Source organism: Pelodiscus sinensis, chromosome 9 (assembly GCF_052426305.1).
Source record: "Pelodiscus sinensis isolate ZL-2025 chromosome 9, ASM5242630v1, whole genome shotgun sequence".
Lineage (NCBI taxonomy): Eukaryota > Metazoa > Chordata > Testudines > Trionychidae > Pelodiscus > Pelodiscus sinensis.
In genome coordinates this window covers 3,659,423-3,671,707 of record NC_143060.1, presented here as the reverse complement: position 1 = coordinate 3,671,707, position 12,285 = coordinate 3,659,423, and the positions used below count along the sequence as shown (strand labels likewise).

General features: G+C 56.9%; 1 protein-coding gene across 2 annotated transcripts; it reads right to left on the bottom strand.

The window, feature by feature from the left end:
- Positions 1-1,735: 1,735 nt before the first annotated feature.
- TOE1 (target of EGR1, exonuclease) lies at positions 1,736-12,201 on the bottom strand. 2 transcript variants are annotated; one of them, XM_075935861.2, is made up of 8 exons: positions 12,057-12,201; positions 10,925-11,051; positions 10,137-10,177; positions 9,250-9,346; positions 7,768-7,926; positions 6,580-6,839; positions 5,307-5,478; positions 1,736-4,462 (listed from the first exon to the last, which is right to left on the bottom strand). In XM_075935861.2, exons 2-8 carry the CDS (start codon positions 11,033-11,035, stop codon positions 3,620-3,622), a joined length of 1,683 nt encoding a protein of 560 aa, XP_075791976.1. In that variant the 5' UTR covers positions 11,036-11,051; positions 12,057-12,201; the 3' UTR covers positions 1,736-3,619. The 2 variants fall into 2 exon arrangements, with proteins under 2 accessions (XP_075791976.1, XP_075791977.1); XM_075935862.2 differs by having other exon boundaries at positions 10,925-11,054; positions 12,057-12,192.
- Positions 12,202-12,285: the final 84 nt, after the last annotated feature.

Here is a 12,285-nt window from a genome sequence, read left to right as displayed (position 1 = left end):
TCTGGGCCACGCTAGAGTAACCAGGCAAAGTGCTTCTCGTAAGGAAGCCTCCATTCCTCAGATCGTCCTCGTACCCCTGCTCAATCTTGCGCATGGCGCAGCCGATGAGGTGTCCCTAGCGCGGTGTATAGTGGTGCTACCCCGGCCCTGTCTCTCCTGCGCGTACCGCGCCTGATGCACTCTAGGACTGCAAACCTCTTTTTATGACCACATCACACTTGTGGCTCCTAGGCCTACTGTGAGCAACCAATAGACCCCGCTCTGTCTCCTCTTCGGTCACTGCCATCTGACACACCTGCCCCCCACCCTGTTCAAAAAGAATGGGCCCATTCCATGCATGCCCTTGTACTTGGCACTATTAAATTGCCTCCCATTTTTATTACTAGAGCCGGCTGACCCTGTAGAAGTCTGAGGCCGTAGGCCACATGGGCGAGACCTCCCAGGTTTGTCAGTGCAAATGTTAAGAGCCTGTTCTCGCATTGTGCCAAGGCCAGGATTACAAATGATAAACAAGACTAATACCCGCCCCCCCACCCCGTGTTCTTCAGTCCAGCTTGCACCTGTACATCCTGACTCTTCTTTTCAGCCTTCTCTTGCCTTTGCTCCAACATCTGCTCCAGCCCCAGGACGCTAGTTTCCACAAGCTTCGGAATTTCTCTTTCAGCAGCTCTATCCGCGACGCTTCGTCCGAAGAAAGCTCTTTGCAGGCAGTCGCTCTGGGGTCACATACAGCCTGAGGCTTCCACGTTTGGTCTTCATGGTCTCTACCATTGCTTGGGTCACTACTGCTGGGGCCTCTGTAGCGGTCATCACCTTCCCGCCTAAACGCGTCATGGAAAAACAAAAACGAGAAAACCAAACTCCCATTTACAGCGGTGTGCACTGGTTCCGGTGTAGCTGACGTTGTAGGCCCCCTCATCAAGGCTCCGCTGCGCTCAGCCCACTGCCCCCTACTAATCTCTAGAAACTGAGCAAGGAAAGACCCCTTTTGTCTGACTACTCTGTGTGCCTCCGTTTCCGGTGTTGCTCAAGTGTCCAGGTGATGGGTGTCTGGCTGGTGAGTCTTGCCCACATGCTCAGGGTTTAGCTGATCGCCATATTTGGGGTCGGGAAGGAATTTTCCTCCAGGGTAGATTGGCAGAGACCCTGGAGGTTTTTCGCCTTCCTCTGTAGCATGGGGCACAGATCACAGCTGGAGGATTCTCTGCATCTTGGGGTCTTCGAAGTATTTGAAGGCTTCAATATCTGAGATATAGGTGAGAGGATTATTCTGGGAGGGTGGGTGAGATTCTGTGGCCTGCATTGTGCAGGGGGTCAGACTAGATGATCATAATGGTCCCTTCTGACCTTAAAGTCTATGGCTCCATCTACACTGGCACCCTTTTCTGGAAATGCTTAAAACGGAACAGTTTTCCTTTATAAGTATTTCCGGAAAAAGCACGTCTACATTGGCAGGATGCTTTTCCGGAAAAGCACTTTTTCCGGAAAAGTGTCCATGCCAATGTAGACGTGCTTTTCTGCAAAAAAGTCCCAATCGTCATTTTCGCGATCGGGGCTTTTTTGCAGAAAAGAAATCTGTGCTGTCAACACTGGCCCTTTTATGGAACAGTTTTCCGGAAAAGGACGGGAACAGCATCGTTTTTCCGGAAAAGCACTGATGATTTTACATTAGATCGTCAGTGCTTTTCCGGAAATTCAAGGGGCCAGTGTAGACAGCTGGCAAGTTATTCCGGAAAAGCGGCTGATTTTCTGAAATAAGTGGCCAGTGTAGACACAGTCTATGAGACTGTTGCAGAGATTCCAACAGGGCAAGTGTGACACTTGTCTGGCTGCCTGCAGCTGGGCTCACGCTGTATCCTGCCAACTGATGTCTGGGGCCCATTCTTTACAACAGTCAGGTGAAGAACAAGGTGAGAGGGATAGGTCAGGGGACCTGTGTGCCCAGGGAAAAGATGGAGGTGGGGCCCTGTGACTGAGGGCTGGACTGTGAGTCTCCTGCTTTGGGACCTTGGGGGGGGGGGGGGGAGAGATGGGACTGGGGGGTTATCCCAGGCCCCTGGAATCCCCAAGATGGACTTTCCTGAAAGCTCCTCACAAGCTCTGTTCTTCACTTTGTTCCTGACTAGAAGCTCCTGTTTTCCAAGCTAGCGGAGTCCCTGCAGCGGTGGCGTGCATGGCAGGGTGCCCCAGGGATCCCATTCAGGAGGCTCACACAATCAACACGGGCACTAAGTGCACCAGAGCCAGGCCTGGGAGGTGTGGAGCCAGTGAGGCTTGCTCTGGTGAGTGTGCGCCCTGAGGGGAGACACGCTCCTCTGGGGTCCTGGCTTTGTTCCAGAGCACTGAGCCCACCAACTGAGGGCCTCCCTGCTCCCCCACCCCCTCCGTGCACTGACAGGAATGTGCAGTCCAAGTTTCAGGCCCTATGAGCAGGAAGTGGCTGAGAAACAGCACCTGGTTTGTCCAGTTTTGTTTGTCCTCAGCTGGGGCTTGCCCGAGGGCTCCTCTTCCCCTGGCAGATCCTGGCTTAGCGGAGCATCCACCCCTCCCTGTTGCTCTAGGCTCGCCCAGGCCCTGCAGGTCAGCGCAGCCGTGGTCCAAGCCAAACAGGAACGAAACATGCACGTGCAGCAAGACAGAGGCCTAATCGCTCGAGGACTCTCAGGAAGCCTGTGGGCCGGCTCCAAGACCCCTGCTCAGAGCAGCAGGTACCGGGCCCGGCCCTTGTTCTCTGGCTCCATGCTGCAGGGGAGTTTTTCAAAGCTCGCTCCCAACCCAGCAGTCGTGGCTGAAGAGCTGAACTTTCACGTGCTCTGAATGCCGCCTGCAGACTCGGTGCTGTCCCGGGAACTGAGCGCTCAGCCCCTCCCCCTGAAGCTAAGGAATTCAGGTCACTTGGTTGAGGGCTCCCAACTCCCCCCCCTTCCTTTCCCATTCGCAACCCTCTTGCGCTCATAGAACTTTCTCTGCGGAGCGAGGGGAACGCTCTGGGCAGGGGGAAGCTGCAGCCGCGGGGGGAAGAGTTAATGGGGGAGGGGGCTCAGGCCACAGAGGTCCTGTCTGTTCGAACAGCATCTCCCTTCCCTGCTCCTGGCGGGGACAGGGAAGGAACATGCGCACCCTCAGCGCACACCTTGGAGGACTAGGACACCTGGGGAGCTGAGCAGGCACGTGGCCCCCACCCACAAGCAGAGCAGGAAGGACAAGCCCAAGCGAGAATCCATAGCTCAGAGCCGGCCTCTTCCTGCCCCTCCCCGGCAAGAATGCGTCTAGCTAGTGCAGCACCCTCCTCTTGCCTGCCCCTTGTGAAGGGGGCAGCCAGCTGTTAAAGCTACCTCAGGGACCTCAGCGTGGGGCTGTCGGTCCTTTCCAGGAACAGCCCCGTGCCGTTCATTGGGTGGAAGTCTTGGCAACAAGCAAGCACTCCCCTCCCCCCAACACAGGCGCTGCCCAGTGCGCGCTACCCTGAGCCCTGGGGGAGACCGACCAGATGGGAAGGCAGGTAGGGTGCCATTTAATTGTATAGAAATAAAAACACAACTTAAGAGCTTGCTCCCCTCCTGCCAAATTCTTCCTGAGCAGAGTCTCTAGCGGCCGGGGGACAAAGCGTCTCCTGGGCCTAGCCGCTCGCCCAGGCCAGCTTCATTTTCTGGCCGTGGGCTTTGGAGGACTTGGAAAACAAGCTCTTCACTATGTGGAGTGGCACCGATTTCCCACTGAGATACAGCTTGTTGTGGCAGTCTGGCAGCCAGGGCCCCGGGCCCCCGTCTCTGCCCTCCCCTTTCTTGAGCATCCAGACGTAGGCCATGATATAGCCAGTCATGAAGGCATCAAAGCCGGCTCGGTGAATGCCCCCCTCCGAGCGGCTCGCCGGGGGCTCCAGGCGCTGCCCGGCGGAGGACGCAGCGGTAGCCCCAGCACAGTTCTCGCCGTGGGCAGCTGAGCTTTGCTCCTCGGTGCCCACCTGCTGCCCTTCACCTTGGGCGCTGTCCAAGGGGCCTCCTCTGGCAGCAAGGCCCCCGTCTGACTCGAGGGGGGAGACAGCCGAGCAAGCGCTGCTCTCCAGGTCTGTGGCACCCCCCCCATCCTCCTCCATCTTGACGTCGGTCGCACTCTCAGAGCCAGGCTCCCGCTCCATGTCAATCGAACTCTCCACCTCCTCCCTGGGCCCGCTCCCCGCTGGCTCCGCGTGAGCAGGGGCCGTCCCGGCCGCCAGGCTGCCCGGGCAGCTTTGTTTCGGCGGGGGCCCGTCCTCCCCGTTCTGAGCCACCTCCATGTGCTTTTCCCTTCCCGGACTTCCCTGCTCAGCCTCTTTCGGGGGCTCCGCTGCGTTCTTCCGTCGCCTCCACCTCTGCTTCCGCTTCCTCCGCTTCTCCTCTTTAAAGCGCTCGTCCTCGTCGAGAATGAGGTCGATGTTGTGCGAGTGGGAACACTTCATCCCGTTGGGACACCAGCCGTAGGCCTGGCGGGAAAGACACACGTCGGAAGCAGCCACAGGAACACGCTACTCTACCCAGTGGGGGTGGGGTGGGAGGGTCTGCCCTGGGCATTTCTCACAGCCTGATGCTCATGGCTGCCTCTCTCGGGAAGCAGCAGCAGAACAGGCTGTGGCCTGCGCCATCGGTGCTCCTTCCTGGCGGGCTACACAGCAGCTGCGAACCAGGATGTGGAGGGGCCCAGAAGGGGATTCTCCCTAGGAAGTGCTCTGCACAAAGGAAGCTGGACACACACACGTGCATGGGGAGCGGGGGGGGGGGGGGGAAGGGGGTTAAGACTTTCTTAGAAGCCTCAGAACCGGCCATGGTCAGACAGGCCAGTCCGTGGCGTTACACCACAGAGCGCAGGAGGCTGGACATCACCTCAGGCCGGCGGGCCACCCAGTTCAGCAGCCTGCAGACAGTTCCTTCTCCCTGCGGGAAGGTATCAGAAACCCTCCTAGAGGCAGCTGTCCTGCCCCTGAGAGTTCTCTTAGCCCCCACTAGTCAGAAATTGGCACGTCCCCTGAAGCAGGAGCGTTTCCATCCCCTCCAGAACAGCTTCCGTGATACCCCATGAGCCATACAAGTGTCCAATCCCTTTCAAAATCAACCGAACTCATGGCTCGCCCTGTGGCAGGGAGTTCCAAAGACTAACGGGGGTTGTAAGAACGTTTCCTTTTCAGTGACCTGCGTTCTGCCTTTCAGTGTCATTGTATGAGGAGCCTGGGTGAGCAAAAGGTCCCATTCTCTCTTCCCCACACCGCTTATTTTGCATGCTTTCACTTTTTACACTTGTGCCCGCAGGACCCCGGTGCTAATGCTACTCACCGAGAACGTTTCGCAGACCGGGACCTTATTTGTGTCGGCCACGTTGGGCTCGGTGTCTGCCAGGGAGCAGTAGCGATAGTCTATGTACGGAGACATGCTCGCGGGGTAGTTACAAAACTCTATGGAGAGGTGCTGGCTGCTGGACTCGCTCCGCTTGCAATTCTCTCGTTTGCTGGAACACACGAGGGTTTTGTTAGCTCTGTGCGGGGAGACGGGCGGTGGGAGATTCAGCCAAAGGGAACTGTGCTCAGAGGCGGCATTTCGCTATCTATTTTCCTCCCCATGGGACATGTTCTGTCCTTCCCTTTGGACCGAGAGACGACTCTTTCCATGCGCAGCAGTCTCCAGGCACTAGGCTAGCGCTGCTCAGAAGGCGCGCGCGCAGCCGTGGCACACACCAGCATAACCTAGGGGATCAGTGCCAAGTGTGGCCGACTCCCGCTAGCGCCAGGGGAGTGCTGGCGAGCAGGAAGAAGAGAGCCTCAGAAAAGAGGGAAGTCCCAGGGCTGCGCTAGGGACTAGCCGGCAGATTCCCACAGTTCCTGCCTCCTAGTTCCCAAAACAGGCTTTGAAACCACTGGGTGAAGCTGAGGGGAGAGATTCCAACGGGCTGCACTACTGTCAGTTCAGGGCCAGATTCCCACCGAAGCTGAAGCCTAGGTCAGGGTGTGGAGCCACGCAGCCCTGGGGCTGTTAGCTATGGCAGAGACAGGGGAGGGACATGACTGCTTCCGACTCAGGCCTGCCAGGAAACACCCCTATCAGTAGATTCTGGGTGGGATGAAGGGAGCGCTCACACCCCGGAACAAGGAGCACGCCCCCCTCCCGGGAAAGCGAGACCTGTCAGACCCCTGTGGGTTCAGGCCGTGGCACAGAAAGAGACCTAACACTGTAGAATCTGGCACCTGTTTGCAGGGCAGCCGAAGGGCCATCAGCAACCACTTGGATTTTCAACACCAACATTTCAATTTCACCTCCAGCTGCCCTGACTCCTCTGATGGATCATTTAACAAGGGGACTCTGCAGAGACCAAACCTGATGCTGCCATGAGCTTGTTTTGCACCTGGCTCTATGGAAATCGGAGCTTGTCCTCCTGCCCCAAGGCTGAGGCAGGAACATCAGGGGAGAGACCCAGCGCGGACCCACAGGAGCATCTCCGAGGAGACTTTCCAGGTGGTACGAGCAGGGTCGCGTAGGAAGACCCACAGCTGTGGGTGTCTGGAAACCAGCAACGTCTCTCCCAAGCCGTCCAAGTGCACGAGGCGTCACCTACCATTTCTTGTAGGCGTACTCCAGATAGGAGGCTACGAAGCGGGCCTCAAACTCCGAGGCGTACTTGGTATCGTAGATCCCCGCTGGGAACATCTCCGAAAGGTCGGCCGTGAAGGTGCCCAGGCTGTCAGGGAGGTGGGCGTAGAAGCACTGGTAGAGGAACACCAGGTCTATCAGGCCGTTGTGCAGAATGAGGGGTTTCTTTGCTCGGATCAGCTCCAGGAAGAAAGCACGAACGTTCTGGCTCTGGTTCTCATTGCCCTGGCAAGGGAAGGGGTCCAGTTAGTGAGCCTGGATCTGCCCAGCCAGCCGCGCTTGCCACTGGCTCACCCACCCCACCTGGCAGCCCGTCCCAGCCTCGGTTACTGAGGCGAGACCCTGCCACTGCGCCCTCTGGACAGGGGGAAAGAGGCTCCCAGCAAAACACAGCCCCCTCTCCTGGTCCTTGGGATTAGCAAGCCGCCAGCACTGCTACTCAATCCACAAGGCATTTCTGTGCACCTGTGCAGGCGCTGCAGAGGACTGTGGAAAACGGACGTCTCCCCATCCACTAGGACCTTACCAACAGCCCCCACTGCTGCTGGAAGTCGCTTCTGGGCTCACGCACGTCACCGTCACCAATGCAACTTCAACCCCCAAGGAAGCTTGGGAAGCCGAATGGAGCACGCAAGCAAATCACAAACTCTTCCGAGGCGGAAGATCCCTGGCTTCCCTTTCCCACAAAGCTCAGGGGCAGCTTCCGCACAAGCCAAGGCAGCTAGGGACATTGGTGCACATTGTGGGACTTTGGTCACCTGAACCAGAACACGGGCCATATAGCAACTCAACGCCTGATATACGATATGAAAGCGGCACCCAGCAAGACACTCTGCTACTCCAGACGCAATTAGCTGGCTTAACCATTGACGTGTGAACGTACGGCTTTGTTGCTCTCCGTTTACACCAGCCACAAGAAGAGAGAAGTGCTTTGGGTCTCCTTACCGGAGCAGCACAATCCACCTCCGCCTCCCTCCCTAACGACAGCTCCAAACCCCAACGTTTCTCCCTTTCCGAAAGCCTGAAGCAGACAGGGCCGGCGAGGAGACTTCCTCCTCTGGCGTGGAGGGCTGGACCTGAGCAGCCATTAGAGCAGAGCTGGAGGACAAAAGGGGACCACGAGGAAGGGGTTCTCCCCAGTTCACACAGGTACCTTGTCGTTGCCCTTGTGGTAGGGAATCCCCTGTGCGTACTGCTTGTTGAAGTCAAAGCCGTGCTGCACCAGGAACTGAACCGACTGAGGCTCGATGACGTAGTCCTCCATGCACAGCAGGGTCAGGTTGTAGATCTGGGAGAGGTACGTGTTCTCGGACTGAAGAGACAAAGCAACAGGAGAGCGTTAGCCAGGCCGGTAAGACAAGTCATACAGCAAAACGCCAAGGCCTGGGGCCTCTGAGCAGCTGGGTGGGAGCTCACAGCAATGTCTCCCACCACTCACCTTCCACGGCCCAGTCCACCCCCGGACTCAGACTCCTGCAGTGTTCCAAGGGGCTTTGACTTCAATGAGAGCTGGTGCTGGGCTCCTCCTGGGAGCACCTTAAAGCTCAGCTGCCTACAGCAATGTGCCCTAGAACTGACCTACTGATCTCGACACAGCCAACCTCTGAGAGCCAGAGCAAAGCAGCACCCTAGGAAACCTTTAACTCACAACATAAGAACGGACAGACGGGGTCAGAGCAAAGGTCCATCCAGTCCAGTGTCCTGTCTGCACACAGTGGCCAACGCCAGGTGCCCTGGAGGGAGGGAACCGAACAGGGAATGATCAAGCGTCTCTCTCCTGCCACCCATCTCCACTCTGACAAAGGCTAGGAACACCATTCCTGACCCATCCTGGCTAATAGCCATTTATGGACTTAACCTCCATGAATTTATTTAGCTCTCTTTTTTAATCCCTGTTATAGTCCTAACCTTCACAACCTCCTCAGGCAAGGAGTTCCACAGGTTGACGTTGCGCTGCATGAAGAAGATCTTCCTTTGTTTGTGTTTAAACCTGCTGCCCATTAATTTCATTTGGTGGCCCCTAGTTCTTATATTATGGGAACAAGTAAATAAGTTTTAAAATATGGAAACAGAACTGGAAGGGACCTTGAGAGGTCATCAAGTCCAGTCCCCTGCCCTCACGGCAGGACCAAGTACCATCCCTAACAGATTTGCACCAGATCCCTAAATGGCCCCCTCAAGGATTGAACTCACAACCTTGGGTTTAGCAGGCCAATGCTCATACCACTGAGCTAGCCCTCCCTCCTTATTCACTTTCTCCACACCAGTCATGATTTTATAGACCTCTATCATCTTCCCCCTTAGTCTTCTCTCTTCTAAGCTGAAAAGTCCCAGTCTCTTTAACCTCTCTTCATATGGGACCTGTTCCAAACCCCTGATCATTTTAGTTGCCCTTTTCTGAACTTTTTCTAATGCCAGTATATCTTTTCTTAGATGAGACCACATCTGTACACAGTATTCAAGCATGTGCAGTGACGTGCGTGAGTTCAAGGGGCTCTGGCGACTTCTAGCAGTGGTGGGGGACGTTGATAAGGTCCTAGTGGATGGGAAGACATCACTATCCTAAGTCACTAGTTCCTGCTGAGCCTTGTCCAGCTTTGATGGCAGATAGGCGTGGTTTGAGCAGGCAACGTACCTTGTCTGGGAGCTGTTTGAAACACGCGACTCCTAAAGACAGGACGGAGCGTGTCCTGGCAGCATTGCAGACAGCTTTGTATCTCTCCTCAATACATCTGCATAGAGAGAGGAAGAGGCGGTTAGCTGGTGCAGCAAGAAGCAGACACGTCGCAATGACCAAACAGTACTCTTCTCCTCGAGGCACAAACTACTCCTGATGGCAGCTACTCCCAACCACTCTGATGGCTTCAGGTTTGTGTAGCAGATTCTAGTCTCCTGGTCCCCTACTTTAATGAAGGGCCTTAATTCTGGGTCCTAATAGATTGCTGTTGCTGCTCCTGTCTCCCTTTTGCTCTGTACAAAATCTCTGCACCAGGGAGACCAGGCTATTCCCACTCCTTTTTCATAACCACAAGAAGCTCAAGGTCCAGGACGGACGAGAAGGTGAGTCCAGGTTAGCCCCTCTGCATTGTCAGGACGGGAAGCAGAACCGTCGCCCAAAAAGGCTGAGGACCTCTGGTCCTACATAGCAGTAGTTCAGTCAGAGCTTTCAGTTCTGTGAACTACACAGTAGCATATCTTGCATCAATCAGCAACCGCCACAATCACAAGGCTGAGGCCAGCTCTCTCCCAACCTCACCATCTGGAATCCCGCTTTCAGCAGACTCTCCCAGTGACAATTTCCAGAAGGAACTGCGCTTGCAAGGTGGCTGCTAGCCCTGCTCTCTTCTACCAGCGGGAGAGAGCATGAGGGTAACAGCAGAAAGAGGCTCCTTCCCTAACAGCATGAATAAAACCAGTTTGGCACCAAGGCACCCTGGGAGATATTTCAAGTAGGAAAATGGATGCAAGTTTGAATACAGCACTCCATCTAGGTCTGACATTCACTAACAGCATATCACTTACTGATTTAGCAGGCTCTTCCTTGCTCCAAGGCCACTTAGCTCCTGCAGAGAGAGGGGATTTGGTTAAGAGGAAGGAACATGAAGAATACTAAAGTCCAATGTGAAGATTAACATCTCCTCAGAGTGAATTAATTACCGTCCCACAAACTAAGAGGCAGCTAAACTAACTAGATGCCAATTTAAATCTTGCTGCACATTTGACATAAGAATGCTCTCCTTTACCTACAGACTCTGCTACATCACAAGAGACAGAAGAGTGCTTCAGATCAACCATCATGCCCTTTGGGATGCAGGACCTGAAAGGAGTTAAACAAGGATGGCTTCCCTGGGATATTGCGCACAAGTCTGGGCAGCATATTATGAAAAGGACAATGAAGAAGCTAGCACGAGTAGGATAAAAGATCTTATGGACTCCATGAAAAGCAGCTTGGAAACTGAGGTGTATATTCACTAGTAAGAAGATTGAGGTGGGCCCTTACTGACTGATAACCAGGGCATTCAAAGAAGAGAAAATCCTCCAAAAAAAACAGGCCAGCAAGTTTATATCAAGGAGAGGATCAAAAAGAAGCCAGAGGAGGGCTGGGTGGAATTCTGGAGCAAGAAGTGTGTAGAACTGATGCCCAGAGACAGCCACAAGCATATCATCCAGGCACAAGGACAGTGGGGGAAACTAGCTAGGATTATGCAGAGACAGCATCTCTCCTTCCATCCTCAAAGCTAGCAGTCAGATAAAGAGCTACACATCTTCGACTACTTCAACCTCGAAGTAAGGATCCTCATCCCGCTCACCGTGTCAACCGCGATGAAGCTAGAGGTTTTTATGGCCAGAAGCATGGACGGCCACAGCTCCTTGAAGTTATCATTCTGGACATCAATGACAGGTACTTTGGAGCAGGTCATCTTCAGGCAGGTCGTGCTGCTTCCAGAAATCAGAAAGAAACTGAAGTGACTTAAACCTTCAAGGAGTCATCGACCCAAGAGAACCGGCCCCCAGCAGAACAGGCTCGCGACGCTGAACGTTCTTGCGCAGACACAACCCCAGCTGTGCTCCCCACCAGGAACGCCGACCCCTTTCCAGCAACGGCGCAGCCCGGCGGAAACAGCCTCTCCCCTCCGTGGCGCAGCGAGGCCCAGCCCCGAACCCTGTGCCCAGAGGCCCGAGGGGGCGGCGCAGACTCCTCCAGGGCGTCCAGCAGCGCGGAGGGGAATCTCCCCCCAGAGCTGACTCCCAGCTGGGCTTTGACGGGGGGGGGGCCCAGAGCCACACCCCCCCGCGGGTGACAGGCTGGGGCGGGGGGGGGGCATTTCGGCCCCGCCAGGGCCAAGAGTCACCCCACCCCCCCTCCTGGGCTGTAAAGCCCCCGCTGCAGCCCCCCGCACCCACCTCGCCAGCGCCCCTCCCCCCACCACAGGCAGCCCCCCCAGCTGGGATAAGCGCCCCTCCCCCATAACACCCCCCCCCCCACCAGCCCCCCCCCCCCCCCCCAGCCGGGATAAGCGCCCCTCCCCCATAACACCCCCCCGCACCAGCCCCCCCCCAGGCCGGGATAAGCGCCCCTCCCCCATAACACCCCCACCGCCCCCCCCAGCGCCCCCCCCCAGCCGGGATAAGCGCCCCTCCCCCATAACACCCCCCCGCACCAGCCCCCCCAGCTGGGATAAGCGCCCCTCCCCCATAACACCCCCCCGCACCAGCCCCCCCAGCTGGGATAAGCGCCCCTCCCCCATAACACCCCCCCGAGCCCCCCCCCGCACCCACCTCGCCAGCGCCCCTCCCCCCCACCACAGGCAGGCCCCTCCCCCACAGCGCCCCCGCACCCCCCCGCTTCAGCCCCCCCGGGATAAGCGCCCCTCCCCCCACCACAGGCAGCCCCCCAGTGCATGCCGGGACCCGCTGCCCGAGCTCCCCGGCCTGACGCACCGCGCGCGCTGGCGGAAGGGGCCGTTGCTCCCTCACGGCGCCGCCATGGTCGCGCTTCCGGAGCTGCGGCCCGGGCGGGGCCTTCCCTGGGGCGGCGCGCTCGGGCTGCCCGGGTCGGTGCCTGTCTCCGGCCAACGCACTTTCCTATTCATCAGGCGGTCGGCAGGGCAGCCCCGAGCGCGAGCCGGGGCCTGGTGACAAGCCGGGCGGGGGAGGAGCCAGGTCCCCT

What these genes read in the sequence shown, in the direction of transcription:
- TOE1 (XM_075935861.2), bottom strand. Translation starts at nt 11,035, where the DNA reads ATGACCTGCTCCAAAGTACCTGTCATTGATGTCCAGAATGATAACTTC. An exon ending in GCTTCATCGCGGTTGACACG is followed by an intron (nt 10,178 to 10,924) that starts GTGAGCGGGATG and finishes CTCTCTCTGCAG; the next exon opens with GAGCTAAGTGGCCTTGGAGC. An exon ending in ACCACAAGGGCAACGACAAG is followed by an intron (nt 6,840 to 7,767) that starts GTACCTGTGTGA and finishes TTCCCTTGCCAG; the next exon opens with GGCAATGAGAACCAGAGCCA.